Here is a 23,824-nt window from a genome sequence, read left to right on the forward strand (position 1 = left end):
TGTTTGTGCAGGGTGAGAGAAGGGGGAGGCAGGGGGCAGTCACGTGATCTAGACATGAATGCCCAAGTGGCAGGAAGTGTCTGAAATCAGAGCTAACTTGGGACGCACAACAACTCCGGGTTGCCTGAAGGGAGCCAGAGGAGTTGTGGGACTCAGGCAGGAGGGGAAAAAATGACCATACTGTGGTCACCCAACCCCTTCCACCAGAGCCGGCCACTTCTGCCTTTGGAAAGTGTTTCACATGCTCCGTGTGTGTGAGGACAGCCCAGCTCAGCTGAGGATGGGTGAGAGGTGTGGCTCACGCACTCACCAGCACCCAGAGAGGAAGCGTGGCCAGAAGGGCTGCCCAGCACACCACTTGTGCAGATGCCTGAGCTGCGTCCTCATGACAGGTGAGTGGCCCCCTCCAGGGACAGAGCCTGAATGGGGGTGGGGGGGGAGAGTCAGGGGGGCAAGGACACCAGCCTGGGGCTGGGTTCTTCACATCCCCAAGGGCAGAGTGCCCCCTTGCCTCATCTCTGTGGATCTGGAGCTCCTGGAGCTTCCTTGGCTGCTGGAGGTGGCAGGGATGAGGCCAAGGGGCACACACGGCAGGGCCAGCTTTCCCTCCTCAGAACCCATGTCCCTCTCCACATCCTCCGTGACGAGAGAGATCTGGGTCTGGGAATCTCTGCACTCACATGGAAGGAGGGTAATCCTGAAGGCCCCGCTTCTCACACATCTTCTGTAATGTTTGGTCCGGGGTGGAGGCGGTGGACCCAAGATGGGAGTCAAGGAGGCCTCCTGTTCAGTTGGGCCTTCGTTTCTCCACTTTGCCAAGAGGAGGTGGGGGAAGAGGACAGATGGCTTTAATCCTGGGCCACCAGAAAGAGGCAGGTCACTCACCAAGGCTCATGGGGCCCCTTGCAGGTGACACGGGCCCCCCAAAGCTCAGCAGGACCAGATATGGCTCCATCTCCAGCCCACCCAACCCAGGGTTACAGCAAGAGCCTCCCGGAGGGACCTACCTGAGCAAGAAGATCCCCATCCCAGATGCAGAACCGGTGAGAATGCTGGAAACTTCCTGGGGTCTTTCAGGATGGACAAGATCATATGGGATCTCACAGGGGGAGGGGGGTCTCCTGCAGACCATGGCAAGTCCCTTCCAGCTCTGAGCAGCAGTGATGGACAATGGCAACTGCTGCCTTCCTGCTTCTGTCCCCAGTGCTTAGCTGGGGCACTTAATATTTGTCTAAAAATTACCAAGTGGCTTTCTAGATGAATCTCAGCTTTCCTAGGAAGGGAAAGGGACCTGGGGTGAATTCCGGTTGGAGCCTCAAGGATTTGTTGTAACATTTAAGGAAAGGACGCAGACAAGGGCATCGGGAGATGTGGAGCCTGCCGGCTGGCTCCTAAGAGAGTATCACCCTGCATTCCCAGAATCTTTAGCAGATGCCCAGGCTGCCAGGCCAACCCCCGGAACAGGGGTGGGGAGACCCTAGGCTCAGTGGGCTCCAGAGAGGAGGCCCGGTGGTCTGAGAAGGGACTGGGCAGGGAGGAGCTGGCCCAGGGAGGCCTGACCCAGGAAAGCTCCCCTCTGGGCTCTGAGGATCTGCTGACTCAGGGCCTGCCTGAGGAAGGCTGGTCAAGTGTAGACCACAGAACCTGACCAATCCAGAAAGCTGACCTGCCGTGACTCAGCAAATCCCGACTTCCTCCCACCCCCTGTGCTCCACTAACCCCCCCCCCCCCCCCCCACCCCCGGGATGGCAGCTCCACGAATGGGGAATGGAGGGCAGGGCTGGCCAGCCTGGGCCCATGAGCCCAGAGGGGCTCACCTGGGGGCTGGCCACGGCCAGCTGTCCCCAACCCTGTGTCCAAGACCCCTCACTCCACTTCCCTCCACAGGGCGCATTCAGCCTGCGGAAGCTGTGGGCCTTCACGGGGCCCGGCTTCCTTATGAGCATCGCTTTCCTGGACCCAGGAAACATCGAGTCGGACCTTCAGGCTGGGGCTGTGGCCGGATTCAAAGTGATTGAGTCGGGGCACAGTGGGGAGGGGGTGACCAGGCTAAGTGGGTGGAGACCCCCAGCTTGCCACGTTTCCCCAGAGGGGCATGCATGGCCAGTGTTCCTGGGAACAGGTGTTAAGTTCACATGGACCACAAAAGGGTCCCCAAGGCAGCCCTGCGGGAGTGGGAGGAGTCTTCTAGCTCTGTCTCCCCCATTCGCTCCCCAGAGGGTGTCCTTGGTTAGAGGGTCCCAGCAGCTCAGGGCTTATCAGAGACTGGTCCCTCTGGCTGACGGTCTCTCCCTGGCTTCTCACAGCTGCTCTGGGTACTGCTGTGGGCCACCGTGTTGGGCTTGCTCTGCCAGCGACTTGCTGCCCGGCTGGGCGTGGTGACAGGCAAGGACTTGGGCGAGGTCTGCCATCTCTACTACCCTAAGGTGAGCTTGGTGCACCTGGACAGGAAGCCCCTGGAGAGGTGACTTGCCCAAGGTGAAAAGCAGGTGGGCATTGGCTCGGGATAATCACTGGCTGCGGTGGACACTGGGGACTTGGCTGTCGTCAGTGTCCAGGCAGACAAACAGAAATTACGCCACTAGATATTTCAAAGGTATCTAATGCAGGGATGTAGTCACAAAGGTGTTGAAAGAGCTGAAGGAACAAGGGAAGGAGGTGTTACCCAGAGATCAGAAAGCTGCTGGACAGGAGCCCAGGGATCATCATTCGCTGCCAAGCTTCTAGAAACACTGCCGCCACTGCTGACTGGAGCCCATATTGCCTGGTGCCCTTGCTGGTGCCAGCTCCAGAAGCGGGGGGTAAAAATGATGTCTCCCTGCCTTTCCATTTCCTTTAACTATTTCCTACTGTTGACCTAAAACAAATAGACTGCTAGATATTTCTCCAGCAAAGATGGGCTTATTCAGGATCAGCAGAGAATCATAACTGGGGAGTCTGCAGCCATGGGGAGCCACGTGCAAGTCTCCGCACGGCAAAGGGAGAACACTTTTATGGAGGGGAAAGGAAAGTTGGGAGGCCGATAGTAAACAAAGAGTCCATGGCTTTTCAGTGGCTGAGTCCTTGCCGGGGAATGAAGAGGAGTCTTTCTTCTTCCTGTTGGGCTCTGCTATCTTCGCAGGGCGTGGGAGCTTCCCCTTCTCATATCCCGACTCTATTTAATTGAAGTTTCTGTTGATTAATTTTACACCATGAAAACCTAACTGGAAGCCCGCTGGCAAGGCCGACTTGCAAATGTAGTTTGCAGGCTTCCAGCCCAGGAGTATAGAGCCAGGTACAGAAAGGTCAGTCAGTGTAGGGCTGAGACAACAGACAAATAATTGGTCCAGGCTTAATGACGGGATTACCTCCCCCTAGGTGCCCCGCATCCTTCTCTGGCTGACCATCGAGCTAGCCATCGTGGGTTCAGACATGCAGGAAGTCATTGGCACAGCTATTGCATTCAATCTGCTCTCAGCTGGACGGTACTCCGGAGGGGCCCCAGCTCTTCAGTCCAGGGCTGGGAACAGCTGCTTCTTCCTCCCCAGGCCTTCTATTTCCCTGCGTCCACTTCATCCTCCAGAGCTATTGCCCAATTTGCCAAATGGGGAAATGGAGACCCAGATACGTAAAGTGACTTGTCTCAAATCACCCAGATGTCAGCACCATGCAGCCTTCAGGACTGCAGCCCCAAGCTCCCTACCATGCTGGTCCTCCACACAGCTTGGCCCTTCCTGGCGTGTATGCACCATTTTCCCGTCTCTAGCACACTCCCACTCCCCTCTCCCTTAGCTGTCTGGGGCCACTTGAGTGCCTGCTCCCGGGAGGCCCCATTCTACAGTCTCCAGCCCTGAGGAGGGAGTTCCAGACTCCTGGACCGGGCGGGGCTGACGCAGGCCACTCTGGTTTCAGAATTCCACTCTGGGGTGGTGTCCTCATCACCATTGTGGACACATTCTTCTTCCTCTTCCTCGATAACTACGGTGGGTGTGCCTCTCATCCCATAGGGGACTTGGCGAGGGGGGGGGACTGGCAATGAATGTAGGAGCTGATTGATGCTCTGCTGAATTGGGAGAAGTGCTCCTAGCAACCTCACTCTGACTGTATGGCCTTGAGCAAGTTACTTAGACTTCTGTTTCTTCATCTATAACATGCGGATAATGGCACAGAGGCCACAGGGCTGTGGCGAGGCTACACTGAGCGCTATATGTTAAGCGCTTGGCACAGTGCCTGGAACAAAGTGCTCAAGATACCAGCCATTAATAATTGCTTATGTTACAATTGTGGTTTTTTGGCTCTGCCCCTTTGTTCTCCCTCTAGGGTTGCGGAAGCTGGAAGCCTTTTTTGGATTTCTTATTACCATTATGGCCTTGACCTTCGGCTATGAGGTGGGAAGCCGTACCATGTCCCCACACCAAGGCCACCCCACTCTGCCCCCTGCGGAGCCTGAGGGGAGGGGGGGAGCGGACCTTAGCCATGCTCCCGAGCGGCCACGGTTGGGGTGGAGGGTGAGAATGGCTGCTCAGGGGTGGAGCGGAGCCTGACGAGGCTCCTCTCCACAGTATGTGGTGGCACGTCCTGCTCAGGGAGCACTTCTTCGGGGCCTGTTCCTGCCCTTGTGCCCTGGCTGCGGCCAGCCCGAGCTGCTGCAGGCCGTGGGCATCATTGGCGCCATCATCATGCCCCACAACATCTACCTGCACTCAGCCCTGGTCAAGGTGAGCAGACTGGAGGGCAGGGAGACATGCTCTCTCCCTAAGAGCCACACTGGCTCCGCCCCCAAGGCTGGAGCCCCGCCCCTTTGGCTCCCAAATGTGAATTTAGGAGGGAAGTGAATCACTCTTTATTCAATATATAATAATAGAGGGTCTACTGTGTGCTGGGAGCTGGGGGTCAGTGATGAAAAGACAGATAAGTCCTCTGCCTTCTTAGAGCATGCATTCTAGTAGGAGAGACAGACCATGCGCAAGTAAACAATAAAGGAAAGAAATGGATTGTGAAAGGTGCTCTGAAGGAAACAAAACAGAGAAGTATGATGGAGAATGACTGAGGAGGGGGCTTCTTTAGAAAAGGAGTCAGCAAAGGCCTTTGAAACATGAAGGATGGGAAGGAAGACCAGGGGAGAAGAGATTCTAAGCAGAGGGACTGGCAAGTGCAAAGGCCCTGAGGCAGAAACAAAGGCCTATCCCAGACGGCCATGTAGGGGGCTTTAGAAAGTACTGGGGTTTGGGGGGAACATAGGTAGAGGTGTGAGGGTAGAGAATGTTGGGATGACTCTGAGGGACTTTGGTGCTTCCCTCCCTTTGACTTTCATAGTCTCGAGAGATAGACCGGGCCCGCCGGGCAGACATCCGAGAAGCCAACATGTACTTCCTGATTGAAGCCGCCATCGCCCTGTCTGTCTCCTTCTTCATCAACCTCTTTGTTGTGGCTGTCTTTGGGCAAGCCTTCTACCAGCAAACCAACCAGGCTGCGGTGAGGCACACCCCATACGCACATGCCCTTCAGGCTTTGCTGGGAACTCCAAACAGCGCAGCTAAGCCCTTCGAGTCTCTGTCCTGCATTCCAGGCACTGGTAGGGGAGGGAGTCTGCGACCCTGGCCTCTGGCTGGGAGCCCCTTCCCCACCCCACTGGGGAGACACGCCACATGTAGGCTTGCATGTGGTCAGCCCCACGCCAGGGGCTACAAGGCACAGACGTCCAGGGGAGGTGACTGGGGAGAGGAGCTGAGTCTTGGAGGATCCAGCATTCCAGCTGCGCCTTGAAGGATGGGCAGGATTTGCCCAGCAAACTGCAGAGAGGGCATTCTGGGAGGGGGTGTCTGCCTAAGCATGAGCATGGGGTTAGGAATATGCAGGCAGTCAATTTCTTTTCTTGAGTTTCTAGTGATAATCTTCATTATTAGTAGATAAACTGTCATTCATTCAGCAAAGATTTACTGAGCATTTGTTATGTATCAGCCAGTGTCTTAGGCCCTAGGGATACAGCAGTCAATGATACAGAGACCTTGCCCTCTTGCAGATTAAATTCGGAGGCAGTGAGCAAACAGGAAACAAATCAACCAATCAGTTGATCGGTTTCAAAGGAAAATATGAACGATGTTGTGAAGGAAATAAAGGGGGTGATGAAACATAATTGGGGGTGTGGTGAGGGAGGGACTACTACATTAGGCCAGGTGGTCAGGAGAGGCCTCTTGGAGGAGGTGACATTTGAGTGGACTCTGAAAGCTAAGGAGCCGGCCAGCTCCTCCCTGGCTCTCTGGGATCTGGGACTGTGCCTGTCTCAGTTTTTGAGTGAGTCTCTGTCCCAAGGCTCTAACAACTGCTAGCCAGTGTTGGGCGCTTACTGAACGCTTACAGGGTTGGGTGGGGATGGGACAGACTGGCCAAGCCTCCGGGGACATGGGCACTGCCACTGCCTTGCTGTGTGACCTTGTGAGGTCATAGCCCTCCCTGGGTCTCTGCTCCTTAGCATAAGGAGAGAGGTCTAAATAGGATGGCAAACCGCAGTAACACATTGCCTTCGAGACCAGCCGAGTCACAGAGCTGTGGGAAGTGGGTCCCATGTAAGGGAGAAGGGCTTGTGGGGCAGCTTGAGTCACTGACGGCCAATTGTCTCTCAGTGGTAATGCCAGCTCTTACAATCCAAGAGCAGCTGGAAACCAGGGTCTCATGTTAAATCTTCTCATTTGGAAATGTTGTCAACCAATTCACACTAAAGAAAAAAAAATTTGTTAGCCAAACAAAATATGTCTGGCTGGATGCAGACCGCGGGCCACCAGTTTTCAACCCTTGGTCAAGGCTTGGAGGTCTGATTTTCTAACACTGAGCGTGCGCTTCACATCTCCTTCCTACTGCCCGGTGCCCGCAGTTCAACGTCTGTGCTAACAGCAGCCTCCACGACTACGCCAAGATCTTCCCCATGAACAACCTTACAGTGGCGGTGGACATTTACCAAGGAGTAAGCGCGAGGCAGGGCGGGCGTGGAAGGGCTCTACCCAGCGGGGCTCCTCGCCACGCCCACCTCAGGGGCAGAGCCTGCGTGAGAAGGGGCGGGTCCATGGGTCTGACCACACCCCTCCCTCCAGGGCGTGATCCTGGGCTGCCTCTTTGGCCCCGCAGCCCTCTACATCTGGGCGGTGGGTCTGCTGGCCGCCGGGCAGAGCTCCACCATGACCGGCACCTACGCGGGACAGTTTGTGATGGAGGTGGGGCTGGGGCGGGCCGGGGCGGGCAGGGGTCTGAGGACAAGGCACACTACTCGGGGCTCGGACGTCCGCTTCCTTGATCCTTAAGGCAGCCCAACGGGTGCCCTTATAAGCCCCACTTTACAGATGAGAAAACTGAGATTCAGCGAGGTGAGGCTCGAGACTGCAGACCCAGGACTAATAGGAGCCTTTTCTCCAACACGGTTTAGTCTTCAGCAATCAGCTGCGGGAGGGGAATCCCCCCTAATTTCCCCCCATCTATCCCCTCACCACCAACTATGGACAGAGCTGCCCCCATTTCAAAGATGGAAAAACAGAGTGTTCCTCCAGGCATGAGATGGGCTGAGGGAGGATAGAGGGTCCCTCCCTTGGAACGCAGTCCTGCACCCCCCCACCAAGGTGCCCACCCCACCCCCCAGGGCTTCCTGAAGCTGCGGTGGTCACGCTTCGCCCGAGTCCTGCTCACTCGCTCCTGTGCCATCCTGCCCACCATGCTCGTGGCAGTCTTCAGGGACCTCCGGGACCTGTCAGGCCTCAACGACCTGCTCAACGTGCTGCAGAGCCTGCTGGTGAGCCCACGGGCCCTATCACCTCCTTCCCCCTGTGGAGCCAAACAAGAACCACAGCAATCCCCCTACGGAGCCTCCCCTACCTCCCAGGCACTATTCTAAACACACCTTGTCTACAAGCCTCATGTACTCCCCACAGCCACCCCAGGGGGTAGGAACCACCATTATCCCCATTTTGCAGATGGGAAAACTGATGCATGCAGTTAAGTGACCAGTGGCAGAGCTGGGATACAAGCTCAGGCAGCCTGGGGCCAGAGCCCCCAAACACTTTCTCCTGCTTTGGAGCCCCTACAACCCTGGAAGGCATAGAAGTGGAGAAATTGAGGCTCAGAGTGGTTAGGGGACTTTCCCAAGGGTGCACAGTGAGGCAGAGGGTGACTGGAGCCCCGGCCTGCTCCTCCCCTCCTTACTGTATTCTAAGGGCAGGGTCCCTCAGCCCCCTCCTCCCAATTCTCCCCAGCTTCCCTTCGCTGTGCTGCCCATCCTCACGTTCACCAGCATGCCCACCCTGATGCAGGAGTTTACCAATGGCCCGTGAGTACTCCCCAACCCCAGCACTGGGCTTACATTACCACATTTGATCCTCACAACCACCAAGAGGTAGGAATTCCCATTATTCCCACTATCCAGATAAGGTCAGAGAGGTTAAGAAACTTGCCCAGGGTCACACAGCTAGCTAGCAAGTGGAGGAGCCAGGACTGGAATCCTGGGCCAGGGGCTGTTTCTAGAGCTTGAGCTCCTCCCCCTCACCTCAGACTCTGCTTTTGCCAAATCCTGCCAGTGTGGTGCCTGGAGGGCCCAGGAGGCAGAAGTTGGCCAGGGGTCTGCTCCAGGGCCCACAGCCCTGGGAAGCTGGCTTTGTGTATCCACCCCCCACCTTAGCTCCAGGCTGGCTGTGGGCACTGGAGGAGATGCAGCCAATCCTGAGCCTCCCTCTTGTGCCCAAGGGTGAGCAAGGCCTGCACTTCTTCCATCATGGTGCTGATCTGTGCCATCAACCTCTACTTTGTGGTCAGCTACTTGCCCAGCCTACCCCACCCTGCCTACTTCAGCCTTGTGGCACTGCTGGCCGCAGTCTACCTGGGCCTCACCACCTACCTGGTACTGTTGGGTCAGCGGGCGCCTTGGGGATGGGGGAGGCAAGGAGAAGAGACAACAGATGGAGGGCTTACGGGGGATGCACTGGGGCTTCCCCAAAGGTCTTGTCCTCTCCCCTACTCATGGTCACCACTCCTCCAGGCCTGGACCTGTCTCATCACCCATGGAGCCACCCGTCTGGCCCACGGTTCCCACCAACACTTTCTGTATGGGCTTCCTGAAGAGGATCAGGAGGAGAAGACCTCTGGATGAGCTCCCACCCAGGGCACGGCCGAGGGTGGAATGAGTGGGGCAGACTGGCCTGCTGGACCAGTGGGGGGCGGGGGCGGTGTGTGTAGGCAGCAAGATGGAGTTCTGGAAGCAGGCCAACCCTGGTTCTGTAGGGACCTGCTGTCTCCTAGTTTGCACAAGTGATTAACCTCCAGATCTCAGTGTTCTCAACTATAAAATGGGGACACCAACCTTGCAACGGACATAAATGAAAGCACTTTAACGCAGAGCCTGGCACTTGAGACTTAAAAAAAAAAAAATCATTCCTAAAGTATTTATTGAGCACCTATAGGAGTGACCTGACAGACCAACCCAATTGGGGGTGGGACACAGGCTCCAAGCTGGTACTTAAAATAGAGTCTGAAAATGATAAATAAATGCTAATTCACTTCTTATCCAAAAGAGCAGGGAAACGGAAACAGGAAAGCACAAAATCCCTGAACCATCAAGAATAGTCCCCCTCCCCGAAGGTCTGCCTCGCTTCTACTCTCGCTGGAGTGGCCTCAGCCTTTCTGTTCCACCTGAAACCCCTTTTCCAGGCAGTAAAACAGAAGCGCGGTTCTCCCCTCTTCGGGCGCCAAGTCCTAAGGAACCCAAGAGTCGATGCCTCTGAGGCCCAATTCCTTTGCCATCTCCCCAGGGGACCAGGCGGCCGGGACTCCCACGCCGCGCAGTTAACGCTCCCTGGGCGTTGACTCCCAGCTCCCCCTAGGGGCAGGGACGATCCCGAGCGCCGGGACTCCCCGCCTCCAAAGAGGAGGAGGCTGTCACTCGGGCCTCGCGCCCGGGGGCCTCGGAATCCGCCCAGGCGGGAAGGTGGGGTGAGCTCTGTGGGCGGGGAACCCCCTCGGCCGCAGGGAGCGGCCCGGCGCCCTTTCGCCCCTTAAAGGGACTGCACTTTACAGACGCTCCCTGGGCTGTTTCTAGGCTCCCCCAAGTCCCTCCTGCCTCTTCCCGTCCCTCGGACCCCAGCCCCGGAGCTGTGGCGAGCGGCGGCGAGGAGGGGCCGCCAGCCCTTTCCCCTAGATTGAGCTTTGCGTGGGCGCTGTGCCTGGAAGCACCCCCGATTTCCCGGGGATGCGGCGGGGCAGGCAGCTGGGCTCCGCGCTCTGGTTGAGGCGCTTGTTTATGAGAAGAATTTCCTCTTTCTTAAAAGGGCAACGAAACAAGTGGGGCCCTCTAAGAGGGAGGGGATGGGACAGGTCTGGCTCACCCGAGCAACGGCGGGAGAGGTACCTGGGCTAGAACGCCGCCCAATCTCCTTCTCCCGGCTAGTCCCTGGAGAAGATGGGGCCCCTGCGAACTCAGAGGTTGAATGGGGGCCAGGTAGCGGAGAAACGGGAGACCCCTTTCCTGCTTCCCTGAGATGCCCCCAGCTGTACCCCCTGCCCACCCCTCTGGTCAATTCTCTAGGCATTAGTTGGGCGCCAGCCCTGTGCTAGACGTGGGGAACGGAGGCACAGTCTCGAATTAAAGATGTCAACTTTCTAGGAGCTCACACTGGGTTGGGGGGAACCTAAGTAAATGACAACAAAACACTGAGGATCGGAAGTGTGCGTCAGGCACACCTGCAAAGAATGAGGCAAGACCCACAGAAGAGAAACTCCTGGACAATATTTTGAAAGCCGAATAGACAGGGAGAGCAGTCAAGGGGGAGATGAGCATGCCGGGAGTTGGGGCGGGGGTGGGGGTCAGTGTGTGCAAAAGCTAGAGATTTGCAACCTTGTTGGGAGTTCCCCAGAAGAACGGGCAGGCTGGTCATACGAATAGTCAAGCCCAGAGCTTAGAACTTGGGGTAAAGGAAGGGGAGGAGGGGAGGGGACCAAAGGGCCAGCTAAGGGTTGCTCTGGGCCTGGGTAAGGCGTTAGTGCTAAAGTCAGGCCAAGGTCAGTCATATCCAGACAGGGACGCCTCCCAAAGGGCTGCTCCCTCCCCAGCAGCTCTGGTCCTCCCAGCCCCCAGGTTCAGATCTAACTAGATGCTTCATCAGCCCCTCAGGCTGGGAGTGGCCTGACACCATTACTCTCCCCAGAGGCTTCCACCCACAACTCCATCCCCACAGACCCCCCCACACCCGGGCACTGCACAGGCGTCCTGACTCACTCCGCATCCACCCCGCTGTGTCGGAAGGTGCACCACGGTGTGTCTCGGAGCCTGGGAGGACGGCATCCGGCCTTTCTGCTCGGCATTCCCCCTACCCACTTGCCTGGGTTGGACCCTTACCAACCCTATTCGGCAGAGAAGGAAGCTGAGGTGCTGGGTGAACAAGACACTTGTCCATGGTTGCCAGACCGACCCCGGCTGAGTCCTAGTGTTTCTCGACTCACAGTCCCCATGACTTTATCCGTCCTGGGGCGCAAACATATGAAACAAATAAAAATAAACTATGCGGGTACGGCGACCCCCCCACTTGCTGTAGTAGAGAGGGTAGAGGGAGACCAGCTGGGTGTGGACTCCCCTCCTTGAGGAAACCCAAAGAACCCGCCCCACCTTACAGAACGCTTCCACCAGCAACTCTGTCCCCACAGACCCCAGACCCCCGCACTGCACGGACGTCCGGGCTCACTCCGCATCCACTCCGCCCCGGCGGAAAGTGCACCGCTGAGCGTGAGAGGAGGGCAGGTCTCGCTGGGAGGAGACCCGCACCAGCGAAGGCTCGGAGGAGACGATGGCGGGGAGCGGGGGGGGGGCGGGGATTAGGGGTAGGAGGTGCAGGGAATAGCGACGGGAGGGGGGCAGTAGTGCTGCCCAGTGCCCTATCCCCGCGTCAGCTCCCCTGACCCTCAGTGGCACAGTCGGCCAGGTTCCAGCCTTCACAGAGGGAAAGACGAAGGGAGCGGAAGGCGAGCCGCCCTGCTCAGGCCAGGGGCGAGGCCAGGGGTTCACTCAACCCTCCGCCGCACATTTCCTTTTGGGGTCGGCGCCAGCTGAGCATCCGGAGAGAATACCGAGGCCCCGCCCTGGGGCCGTACCGAAGGGGAGGGGGCTCGGCGCGGCGACCGGAATCCAACCTCTGCCCCCGGCGGAGGGCGGGTCGAGTCGCTCGCTGGTCGGGACTCAGTTTCTTTATCTATAAAATGGGTTAAAGAACGGGTTGTTCTGAGAAGTAAATGAGATGAGAGGCGCAGCCAAATCGGGGGCCCGACTAAGCGCTCGCCGCAAGTTGGCGATTATCGTGATTAAATGCAATGATGGCAGCCGGCCGGCGGCGTAGTAAGATGTTCCGGAAAAACCCGAACAAACTTTTTGGCTAACCCAGTAGCAGAAGGGGGGGGGGTCGTGGAGTCCACAGGATTCACAGCCTCTGACCACCTCCTCCCCGCCCTGGTGCCCAGCCCCGAAGCTGGCGCGCCTTCGGGCGAGCGCCGCTCCCCTCGCGGGGCCTCTCGCCCTCCGGCTTCCCCCTCCGCCCGGCCCGGAGGACGTGCGCCGCGTTAGCACCCAGCGGCCGGACGGGACTGTACGCGCCCGCCCCGCCCCGCCCCGCCCGGCGGGGTAAGGAAATGCTGAGGCGTGTTTGTCAAGGCTTGGCGTTATGAATATTTTTTAAACTTGAACACAAAATAGTAACGGCAAATGGAAAGAACTTCATAAACAGGAAAAAAAAAAAACCCACCCGCAAACCTCACCGCGCACTACACGGGAGTTTCCCTCGTGAAGAATCTGCGTGGAAACGCGGGCCCCGCGCCCGCCGGTGCGTCTGCACAGACCCAGGTGGAGCGGGTGTTCAAGGTCCTCCAGTTGACGTTGTGGTCCCCACGGTTGGGCATTGAGCCCGCAGGGATTGGGGCCCCACTGTGTGTGGCCGCCGCTTGATTTCCCCCCCTGCCCAACAGTCACATCGTGGCCGGCGTGGGGAGTAGAGGAGGGGCCTAGAAAAGCCTCTTGGAGGGGGTGTCATTTTTTCGAGGTCGGTGGGATTTGGCTGTGAGAAGTCGGAGAAAGCGCATTCCAGGCTGAGAGAACTGCATGTACAAAGGCCCTGAGGCGTGGAGGCGCTTGGCTTCTGGCGAGAAAGCCAGGTGGCTGGAGTGGACGTGGCGGGGCGCCAGGTGAGCCGGTTGGGAGAGGTCGGCAGGGGGCATCCCGGGGCAGACAGCTGGAATTTCCACGCCCTACAACTCCGGGTTTAGGGGAAGGGGCCCGAGACTGCGGTAGGTGGTGACGGTCATGGTTAGGTCACAATTAGGTTAAGAGCCTAATTGTGTGGATCTGCACAGCCGTTTGAAGGTAGCAAAGAGTCTTTGTACGCTCACGACTTCCCTGCGAGATGGCCCCTAGACCGCCGGAGAGACCCATTTTACAGACTAGACGGTGTTACCCCATTTCCCAGATGAGGAAACCGAGAAGCTGCCAGCCCCCGACCCTCGGAATGTGCAGAGGTGGAGCCGCACGCCCTCGGGGCACTCCCGGGCGTGGGCGCTCCGGGCGGGCCCTGTCCCCTGGCCGCCCAGCGCGGGAGAACAGTGGGCCTGGTGCCGGCCCTGCCACGCAGCCGCAGAGGCTCGGCCCCGCAGGCGGGCGGGCGGCAGGAAGGCAGGCGACGCCCCCTGGAGTGCTGCAGGAACCCGGCCGGGCCCGCCTCCTAGCCCGCCAAGCCGCGCCGGCCCCAGAAGTGATGAAAGCCCCGGCCAAGTCCAGGTCACGCTGAAACCGTTGCCCTTTTAAGGGGGAGCCTTGAAACGGCGCCCGGGTTCCATGTTTGCATCCGCCTCGCGGGGAGGAAACTCCATGTTGTAACAAAGTTTCCTCCGCGCCCCCTCCCTCCCCCTCCCCCTTAGAACCTGGCTCCCCTCCCCTCCGAAGCTCGCGGGGATCCCTCCCTCCCACCCCTCCCCTCCCCCCCGCGCCCCGATTCCGGCCCGAGCCGGGGGGGAGGCCGGGCGCCCGGGCCAGAGTCCGGCCGGAGCGGAGCGCGCCCGGCCCCATGGACAGCTCGGCCGTCATTACTCAGATCAGCAAGGAGGAAGCGCGGAGCCCGCTACGGAGCAAAGGTACTGGGGCGCGCGGAGGGGCCCGCAATCCGGGTGCTGCGGAGAGGTGGAGGGGGCCGCGACCCTCCCCGGGGCAGCCGCAGCTGCCGCCCCAGGCTCCCGACTCGGCGGGGCCCGAAGCTTCCAACCGGAGGGGGAGCTGGTTGAGAGTTTGAACTCGCAGAGGCTCAGAGACGCGGGGCGGGGCCTGCCCCCTTTTGGGCGCTCATGTCTGCTCGAGGTGGGGAAACTGAGGCAGGGGTAGAGAAGGGGCGCCCTCCGGGTTTCCCGGACTGGCTGTGCGCGATGCCCAAGAGTCGCCCCCTCCCCCCCATTGGCGCCAGTGGGGCTGGGAGATGGGGGGGTTGAAGAGGGCGCCTTCAGGCCACCAGCTGAGACTCCGCCCCCTCTGGGCCGCGGTCTGGTCGGGTCGAGGGAGGGGGCGCAGAAGTGACAGCGGGCTGGGGAGGGTTGGAAGGATCTCCCGCTACCACACAGCCACGTTCTTCACAAACTTTCGTGTCACTCGTGGAGGCGCCGAGCCTCTCGGAGACGTAGAGAGGGGCAACCGCTTTTAAGGATCGCTAGCGCGCCCGTCGGACCGGGGAACTCGGAGCCCCGGCTGCAGGCCGGTGGGCGCTGGGTCTGTGCGCACACGCACCGACCCGAGATGCCGCCGGCCTCGGCCGGGCACCCCGGGGTTTGACGGGTCTGGGCAGGGGGTCTGCCCCTCCCTGTCCCGGTGTTGACTTAAGAAGCTAGGAGGTACCTCCAGGTCTTCGCACCTGTGGCCTGGGCCTAGCTCTGCCCGGGCCGGGTGGAGGGGATGTTGGAGGGCGGGCCGTCTATCAGCGGGACCTAAGTTGGAGGTCCGGGCGGGGGCGGAGGAGGAGGGGCCGGCAGATGGCGGCAGGACACTGGCCCCAGGCCCCCACCGCCTGTCTCTGGGCCCAGCCTCAGGGAGGACTTTGGACCTCTGGAGGCGGAGAGGATGGAAGGAGGGGAAGGAAGGCAGGAGTGGGCCCCAGGGCCCCAGGCCTCAACCCTCTCTGGCAGGGGCCCTACTGAATAGGGGCTGCTCAGGTACAGGGGGGTGTCAGGAGGTGCCCCCAGTGGGCTGATCCCCCAGCAGTGATGGAGGCTGTTAGAAAGAGAAAACACCTTCATTCCCCGCCTCCAGCCAGCCCACTCCCTAATGTGGGTAATTTTGTACCCACACTAGAAGAACTTGTGGGGAGCGGAGGGGTGGCCTGGAGCCAAGACTATCAGGATGCCACCTTCATGTGTCTCTCTCAATGAAGGCAGCACGGCCAGACCCTCTCAGCCCAGGGGTTCGCGCCTGGGCACACGTGCCCACCTCTGCAGGCCAGTCAGTGTGCCTGCCCCCACCTTGGGCCTCCCTGCTTCAGGTGACCAGAAGTCAGCGGCTTCTCAGAAGCCCCGGAGTCGGGGCATCCTCCACTCACTTTTCTGCTGCGTCTGCCGGGATGATGGGGAGGCCCTGCCCGCCCACAGTGGGGCGCCCCTGCTCGTGGAGGAGAACGGTGCTGTCCCCAAGGTGTGTGATGGTCAGGAGGGCGCTGCAGGGGCACCTGGGCTCAGCCCTCAGGGGGTTTAGGGGGAGGGGGCTCTTCATGACCTGCTCGTAGGCCCTGGAAGGAGGGGGGAGCCCCCCTGTCCCCCAACCAAGCCCTCCACCCTCCCAGGCCTTCCCAGCCCTGAATGCCCCAAGACTGCCTCCCAGGGGAGGGCCCCCCCAACCACAGGAATTCTGAATTTCCCCTTCAGAAGTGGAAGCTTTCCTCTTGCTTGGTTTCCCAGGTGAGGAAGTGAAGCCCAGAGAGCCAGGCAGCCTACCCCAGGCTCCAGAGTTGGCAGGGGCAAAGCTGGGAAGGGGTTGGTCTCTCCCACTATCCTTGTGGCTCGCCAGGTAGAGGGCTGGGGGAGGGAAGACATGTGGAGGAGAAATGACCGGGGCTTGAGAGAGGTGCCCGCAGCCAGCCCCGCCCGTCCCCACAGCAGACCCCAGTCCAGTACCTGCTCCCCGAGGCCAAGGCCCAGGACTTGGACAAGATCTGCGTAGTCATCGACCTGGACGAGACCCTGGTGCACAGCTCCTTCAAGGTGGGCCCTGCCCAGCAGCCCTCAGCCCCGGGTCTCTAAGGGAGTCTGCCCTGGACTGGGAGGCGGTCTCGACGGGCCTCGCCCCAGCTCCAGCAGCTCTTTTCCCCCCTCACAGCCAGTCAACAATGCCGACTTCATCATCCCTGTGGAGATTGATGGGGTGGTCCACCAGGTGAGGGGCCGGGTGTGGGGGGAGGTGGTAGGCTTGGCATCTGTCTTCCAGACCCCAGGCTCTTCCCACCAATCCTGAGAGTCCCAGATGGGACTCTGATAGGTGTGGAATGTCAGAGGCCCAGAGAGGGTGTGAGACTTGCCTAAGGTCACACGGACCCTCAGGGACTTGGCCCGACTCCAAGGCCTGCAGGGAGTCGGGGTCCTTTTTGGTGCCCCCTCGCCCCACCCTGCCCGGGACCCAGTTCAAGTAATTCAGGATAGGTTGTGTGCTGTCCAGCCTGTTCTCCATTACTTGGCTCGGGGGCCGGTGCTCTGCAGCTCTGGGGTGAGGGGGTTGCCCCCAGGCCCCTACATCGGGCTGAGGCCATGGTGGAGGAAGGGGCTGGGAATTAGTGATTCCCTTTGAGGCAGGGCCCGAAACCAGGAGTTGGAGGTTCATTTTGATTCTCTTCTGGGTGGGTGGGTGTTTTCCCCAGTGGTGGTTGCACCGGCTGCTGAGTGGAGCCCGCAGGCCCTGGGACCAGCCTCCCTCCTGTGCTCCTGTGCCTCCTCCACCCACTCCCTCCCAGCCCCCGGCCGCCCCACCCCACCCAGGCCTGTGGGCCAGCAGTCCCCTCACTGGCCCACCCCCCAGGTCTATGTGCTGAAGCGGCCCCACGTCGATGAGTTCCTGCAGCGGATGGGTGAGCTCTTCGAATGCGTGCTGTTCACCGCCAGCCTTGCCAAGGTGAGCCCTCCACCCTCCGAAGGCCTCCTGGGGCATCTCTGCTTCCTATCCGCCTCCAGCGCACGACCTCTGGGCAGTGACCTCTGGGTCGCCCTTGGCCCTGGATGACCCACCTCCTGCCCCCCAGTACGCAGACCCAGTAGCTGACCTGCTGGACAAGTGGGGGGCCTTCCGAGCGCGGCTGTTTCGTGAGTCATGCGTCTTCCACCGGGGGAACTACGTGAAGGACCTGAGCCGGCTGGGCCGAGACCTTCGGCGGGTGCTCATCCTGGACAACTCGCCCGCCTCCTATGTCTTCCATCCAGATAACGCCGTGAGTGCCGGGCAGGATGGGGATAGGGGACCCTGCTGGGGGCTGGCGCCCTCCCATTCCTCCGTCTTTCCTCAGTGACCCATGCCTGCTGCCCACCCGCCTTATCCACCCACTGCAGCTCTCTGTCCTTTCTTAGTCACTCAGCCCATTCTGCCTGCACATACAGGGTGCCTGCCATGGGCTCGGGTCCCTGCTGGACACTGGAGCAGTTTCCATTTTTCATACCGCCAGTTGTGAGCTGTTAGTGGAACACGGAAATAATTTAGTGCGTCTTAGTTGGGATTTTTTTTTTTTAAATGAAATAGAACTGAAAATATTAGCGTGTTTAGCACACGGTAAGGTTAAGTGTGGTTCCGTAGAACCTCTGCTCTGACCTGTGTGTAAATGTGACTCACTGGGGCTGCCGTCAGAATGTTTGAAGACTGTGGGTAAGGGGCTTCCAGGAGGTGGCCCATCGAGCAGTGGGTGCTCAGGATCGACCTGGACATTCTGTGCTCAGGGCCGCCTGCCCCCCTCACCGCCCTACACCCATCTGCTCAGGTACCGGTGGCCTCGTGGTTTGACAACATGAGTGACACGGAGCTCCACGACCTCCTGCCCTTCTTCGAGCAGCTCAGCCGTGTGGATGACGTGTACTCAGTGCTCAGGCAGCCTCGGCCCGGCAGCTAGTGAGGCGCCACGGGGCCAGGACCTGCCCCTGACCACACCTGCACCACTCACACGCGGACTCTTCCTTAAGAAAACTCAGCGCCACGGGGAAGTGGGCGTCTCCCCCGCCAGCCCGGCCAGGCTGTGGAGGGGGCAGCAGGCTGTGCCGAGGGCGACGAGTCCCTGGGTCCCTGTGTCAGTGCCTTAGAACCTCCTCCTTCTTGGGGGACCTGTGGGGCCCTGCGTGCCGCCTCCCTCCTCTCCCTCTCTCTCTCTCTCTCTCTGTCTCTCTCTCTCTCTCTCTCTCTCTCTCTCTCTCTCTCTCTCTCTCTCCCCACAGCCATGTTTCTCTGCTGCCAAATGGGGTCCCTCGGGCCCTTCCAGTTCTGCCTGGGGGAGGGGCAGGGTTTTGCTGCCCCACGCCTTGGGCCCCCAGCCTGGGAACAGTGGACACCAAGTGCCTTGCATAGAGCCCTCTTCTCGGCCCAATTTTCCCAGGGCCACGATCCGGGTCAGCTCTGCCTGGAACAGCCTTCAGGTTGCAGCAATCTAGGCTGGTGGGGGAGGACCCAGTCGCCCCACCTCCTACCTTGGGACTGCTATAGCCTCCACCAATCTCTGCCTAGGAGGGCGGGGAGGGTAGAAGATCTGTTACCACTTGTAAAGGGAGCAGGGGTCTGTCCTTCAGGACCCTAGAATCCAGCTTCTCTGGCCTCATCAGCACCTGAGGGCCGCTTCCCACATGGCCCAAGCTCCAACCTCTCACCTCTGCCTTGACCACCCCAAGGCCCTGGGGTTTGGTGCCACAGCTCCAAGTGTGGAGGCATAGGCAGGATCCCTTTGCGGTGCCATATAAATATGTATATGTGTATATAGATTTTTAGGGGAAGGGGAGAGGGAAGGGTTGGGGTGGAGACACCCCTCCCTCACCCCTTTCCTGGGCCCATAAACTGGGGGGAGGAGGGAAAGGATTTTTACATTTTTTAAACTGCTATTTTCTGAATGAAACAGGCTGGGCCAAAGGGCCCCAGGCCCTGTCCTTTGTCCCTCACACCCTCTTCGGTCCCTTTATTCATACATTCAAAAAAACATTTGTTGAGCACCTTCTCTGTGCCCAGCGCCATGCTAGGCCCACCACGGTGTGTGCGTGTGTGAGTCTCTACACCACCTAACGGGTGCCTCCCCGACCCACCCCATACTTCACTGGTGCCTTTAGGGGATCTGTGGGAGGTGGGACCCTTCTTGCGGGATTTGGGGGGCTCCAGGAAGCCTGGCCAAGCTGTCCCCCTCCCCTGTGCCAACCCACCCCTGCAGCCCTCTGCCTCGCCCCCTGCTGGCTGGGGGCAGCTCCCAGGACGTGCTGCCTTCCAGCTCTGAGTCCTTTATCTGGAACCCCTCCCCCAAATGCTGAGTCTGGAGGTCAAGGCCTTGGGCCCTCCCCAGGGCTTATCGGTTAAGGGGACCCACATACCAGTGCCAAGGGGGATGTCAGGTGGAGATGTTGTTACCCTTCCCCCCCAGAGAGCTGGGGGTGGGAGGGAGGACAAGGTTGGTCTGAATCAGGTGACCTTCCCATCTAAGTGCCTTCTCTGTAATGGAGAGCCCCAAAGTGTGATGAGAACTAAAGAGAAAGCCAGACCCCCCCTATCCTGACTCTGTGGTTATTGGGGGGGGGGGGGCGTTGACGTGCGGGCAGTCCCATGAAGCCACACCTCGCTTCAGAAAACCCTTAGGAACGACGGCGGTAGTAGTGGAGGGAAGGGCTGCCCTAAGCCCCCTGGGGCTTCAAGTCTGAAAGTGCAAACTTTGAATGGATCTGAGTGCATCCGGCTGTGCTATTTAATTCTACCTCTGTTGGCCTCAGTTATCTAACGTGCAAAATGGAGATAGGCCCTCTTTACAGAATTGATTAAATGCCTGTACAGGGAGGACTCAATATTATTAGCTCTAAAGCAAGCTGAAATGCGTCCCTAGGAGAGGCCCCTGGAAGGTATTCGGAGACGGGAGGGGTGTGGTCTCCGCTCCGGAGCGGAGGGGAGGGGCTCATGAGGCCCCAGAGCGGGTAGGTGGGGTGCGGGGCGAGTTAGAGGGAAGCCAAGTTCAGCTCCAAACGGAAGAACTTGGAACGCGGCTGACCCAGGCCGCGTGCGGGCGGCCGAGGCGTCGCGGGCTGCGCTGCGCCGCGCCGCCGAACATGCCGGCAGGCTGAGGCGTCTGGGGCTCTGGGGAGGATGGGTGGGGTCGCGAGCTCGGTCTCGTTCACCGCCGCACCCCTCCGACCGCGGCCTCTCACTACCCGCCGGCCGCACCCTCGCACGAGCCTCTGACCCACTTCCTGCCTCCGCCCCTCCGGCCCTGGCAGCACTTCCTTTGCAAAACTGGGCAGCCCCAGGCCCTGGCAGGAAGTGCCTTCCCGGCCCGCCCTCTCCTGCTTCCCACGGTGGCCGCTAGAGGCCTCTGTCCTCGCGGACGCCCGGGGTCCCCAGCGCCGGGCCTCCGCCGCCTGCCCTCTGGGCGCACACACCCAGCCCTCTCCCCAACCCCGCCCTTGGCTGGAAAAATGAGGGCAGGCTTCATTCCCCCCTCTCCCGGGAGTGGGTAACTTCTGGCTCCATCCCGCCCGCCCGAACAAACCCACTGTGGGGAAGGAAGGTCTGCCCCTCCCAAAGGTTGATCCCTGTTCCCGCAGCTCCACCTCCCCTACCCCTCCCACCCCCTCACACCCTTACCTTGTGAATCCAGCCTCAAGGCTGCCTGCTGGTGCCCCAGATGCTGATCTGCCCCCCAAGTCTCTGAGGGGATCTGCAGTGTGATACTGCCCCCTCCCCGCTGCTTTTCCCTGGTAGAAAAGTGTCACGAAGCATCCACCTGGGGAGAGAAGCCGCAGTACCCTCGCTCAGTGCAGTCAGCTCCAGCTCCAGTCTGAGCGGAAGCCCCGGAGGGAGCCCTTGGCAGGGTAAATACCGAGTCCTCCCTGCCTCTGCCCTGGCCCTGCTTGGGGTCCTGCACTATTATTTCCTGCTCTCCATGCAAACACTAGTCCCTCCAGATTTGCATCCCACCAGAGAGTCGCCACAGCTCCCAACTTTGAACGAGACCACAGCCAGCCTTCCTGCACCCCGCACCCCACACACTTCACCCACAGAGTTCAACACAACCATGTGTATCAGAGTTTACTTTGTACCAGACACAGTGCCAGGACCGGGGGGCATGCCATCACTAGGCTGTGCCGCTGCTCTCAAGGAACTCACACCTTAGTGTGGAGAAAGACACCTGAACGGACTGTCCAACCCTGAAAGGCTACAAATGCAGTGCAAGAGATAACACGGAGGGCAGGGGACACCTAACCCCTCTGCGGCGGCCATGGGGGGACTGGAAATCCTTCCCGCGGGAGTGAGGCTCAGAGGATTTGGGAAGGAGATGAAGTTCGGGTGAAGGTGGTCTGTGCGCGGAGGTACACCAGGAAAGGAAGCCAGAGCTTCAGGAGGGCCACAGTAGGGAGCGTGGGAAGCGACAATTTTGGAATTGCACACAGTGGGGGGAAGGATGGGAAATGATGCCACAGAAAGCAGGAGCGAGGTATTGCAGATCTGTAGGCAGACCGAGGGAGTGGCCTTTTCATTGCGGGCAGTGGGTGCCATTGAGGGACACTGGGGGACACTGAACAACAGAGGGGCCTACTCAAACCTCGCAGCTGCGCGTTGGAAGCTAAATCAGGGGTATGGGGACATAAGACTCTCCCTGTGGGGAGACCACAGCCGTGGTTCTGAAGACAGACGATGAAGACCTGAACTGAAGCTGAGGCAGAATGAGGAGAGAAGGACGAAGCGATGGATGTGACGTAGGAGATGAACTTGGCAGGAAGCTCTGGCTGGTTGGCTCTGGGGGCATGGGTGGAGGGGAGGGAGGAAGGCAACCTGACTTCTGGCTTTGGAGACTTCAGCTGTGAGAATGTCTCTCACTGAGCCTGGTGTGGGGCTCAGTTATTCACTATTTGCTTGTTACGCACACAGAGAACAGAAGGAACAGGCAGCTTTTTTTGCACTTTTAGGAATTTATGTGGTAGATAAAATGTATATGCATATAACTTTGTATGCATATGGGTATTAATTTCATCCTTGTTGGTAATAGCAAAGCACTTGAAATAACTTCAGTGTCCAAGAATAAGGGACTAGTTAAATAAATGTCACTGTATCTATACCAGAGAATACTATATAGTGATGAAAAACAATGAGGTGGAACTATCCAAGCGGATACAGAATGATCGCCAAGATAAACCGCTCAATGAAACAAAGCAAGATTCATAGCAATGGTGATGGTGTTTTCCCACTAAAGAGAAATATAAAAGTAGACACAAATATACATATATAATTTTGTATACTTCCGTAGGGTACACAAGAAATGGGAATTGTGGCTAATTGTGGGGAGCAGAGCTGGGGGACTGGGTGGGAGTCATTTAAGATGGGAGGGACACGTTTTATTATATATCTTTATATTTTGAATTATTTTACCAGGTACATTTATTAATTTTTAAACATAAAAATCGGGGCTTCCCTGGTGGCACAGTGGTTGAGAGTCTGCCTGCTAATGCAGGGGACACGGGTTCGATCCCTGGTCTGGGAAGATCCCACATGCCGCGGAGCAACTAGGCCCGTGAGCCACAATTACTGAGCCTGCGCGTCTGGAGCCTGTGCTCCACAACGGGAGAAGCCGCGACAGTGAGAGGCCCGCGCACCGCGATGAAGAGTGGCCCCTGCTCGCCGCAACTAGAGGAAGCCCTCGCACAGAAACGAAGACCCAACACAGCCATAAATAAATAAATAAATAAATAAATAAATAAAATTTTAAAAAAAAGGAAAATTTAAAAAAAAAAAAAAAAAAAAAAAAAACATAAAAATCTATTTAAATTAAAAACAGCTTTCTAAATATATTATCAAAGATAGAAATCACAAATTCCATTTCTTTCCTTCCAACAGTCATTGCATGCCTACTCTGTACCAGGCACTAGGGTACAGCAGTGAGCAAAACAGACACTGTGGGAAAAACAGACATTAACAAAGGAATTACAAAATAATATTACAAAAGGAGAAGTAGAAAGTGGTAAATAATCTGAAACTTTTGTTCTGCCAGTGCCTGGAGATGACTTCTAATTGCCCCAAGATTACCCCAATATGACCTCTAATTGTAAGGGGGAAATGTGCCTTTAAGGTGGCGATATCTGACAATCACCACCGTCCGTAATCAAGGGATCAAACTTCGCCTTCACTCATGCTGAGACAACCTGACATTATATACCTCCTGATGCCAGGCAGTGTGAAGTACACAGCAATACCTTTGACCACGCTGCTCAAAGTGTGGTCCACCGAATGGAACATCAGCACCACCTGGGAGCTTGTTAGTAATGCAGAGTCTCAGGCCCCACTCCAGACCTATAGAATCAGAATCTGCACTTCAAACAGATTCCCCAGTGATTCTTAAGATATTACAGTTGGAGAAACACTGTCTTTTTTCACATATTCTTGAAAAACTTGTTTAACAAGAACCTACCAAGCCTTTAGAGGTACTTTCAGTTTGTGGGAAATACAGGAGGAAGAGGAACAAATTTAAAAATACACAAAGGGGGGCTTCCCTGATGGCGCAGTGGTTGAGAATCCGCCTGCCAATGCAGGGGACGTGGGTTCGAGCCCTGGTTCGGGAAGATCCCACATGCTACGGAGCAACTAAGCCCGTGTGCCACAACT

At 58.4% G+C, this 23,824-nt stretch overlaps 2 protein-coding genes across 8 annotated transcripts; both read left to right on the plus strand.

Moving 5' to 3' along the window:
* The first annotated feature begins 257 nt into the window (after positions 1–257).
* On the plus strand, positions 258–9,526 carry SLC11A1 (solute carrier family 11 member 1). Of its 3 annotated transcripts, XM_036858824.1 has the most exons (15): positions 258–392; positions 910–1,043; positions 1,888–2,010; positions 2,307–2,426; positions 3,358–3,464; positions 3,892–3,962; positions 4,300–4,367; positions 4,542–4,697; positions 5,296–5,454; positions 6,851–6,940; positions 7,068–7,187; positions 7,607–7,756; positions 8,217–8,290; positions 8,704–8,857; positions 8,996–9,526. In XM_036858824.1, the coding sequence occupies exons 1-15, from the start codon at positions 281–283 to the stop codon at positions 9,104–9,106; spliced, it is 1,749 nt and encodes a 582-aa protein (XP_036714719.1). In that variant the 5' UTR covers positions 258–280; the 3' UTR covers positions 9,107–9,526. The 3 variants fall into 3 exon arrangements, with proteins under 3 accessions (XP_036714719.1, XP_036714722.1, XP_036714721.1); XM_036858827.1 differs by lacking the exon at positions 8,704–8,857 and having other exon boundaries at positions 262–392; positions 8,996–9,442; XM_036858826.1 differs by lacking the exon at positions 7,068–7,187 and having other exon boundaries at positions 262–392; positions 8,996–9,442.
* Positions 9,527–13,941: 4,415 nt separating this feature from the next.
* Positions 13,942–19,730, plus strand: CTDSP1 (CTD small phosphatase 1). Of its 5 annotated transcripts, none has more exons than XM_036858755.1 (7): positions 13,945–14,118; positions 15,399–15,655; positions 16,120–16,221; positions 16,337–16,393; positions 17,030–17,122; positions 17,250–17,435; positions 17,976–19,730. In XM_036858755.1, exons 1-7 carry the CDS (start codon positions 14,052–14,054, stop codon positions 18,102–18,104), a joined length of 891 nt encoding a protein of 296 aa, XP_036714650.1. In that variant the 5' UTR covers positions 13,945–14,051; the 3' UTR covers positions 18,105–19,730. The 5 variants fall into 5 exon arrangements, with proteins under 5 accessions (XP_036714651.1, XP_036714650.1, XP_036714649.1 ...); XM_036858754.1 differs by having other exon boundaries at positions 13,946–14,118; positions 16,117–16,221; XM_036858757.1 differs by having other exon boundaries at positions 13,948–14,118; positions 15,507–15,655; positions 16,117–16,221.
* Positions 19,731–23,824: the final 4,094 nt, after the last annotated feature.

Source organism: Balaenoptera musculus, chromosome 7, assembly GCF_009873245.2.
Source record: "Balaenoptera musculus isolate JJ_BM4_2016_0621 chromosome 7, mBalMus1.pri.v3, whole genome shotgun sequence".
Lineage (NCBI taxonomy): Eukaryota > Metazoa > Chordata > Mammalia > Artiodactyla > Balaenopteridae > Balaenoptera > Balaenoptera musculus.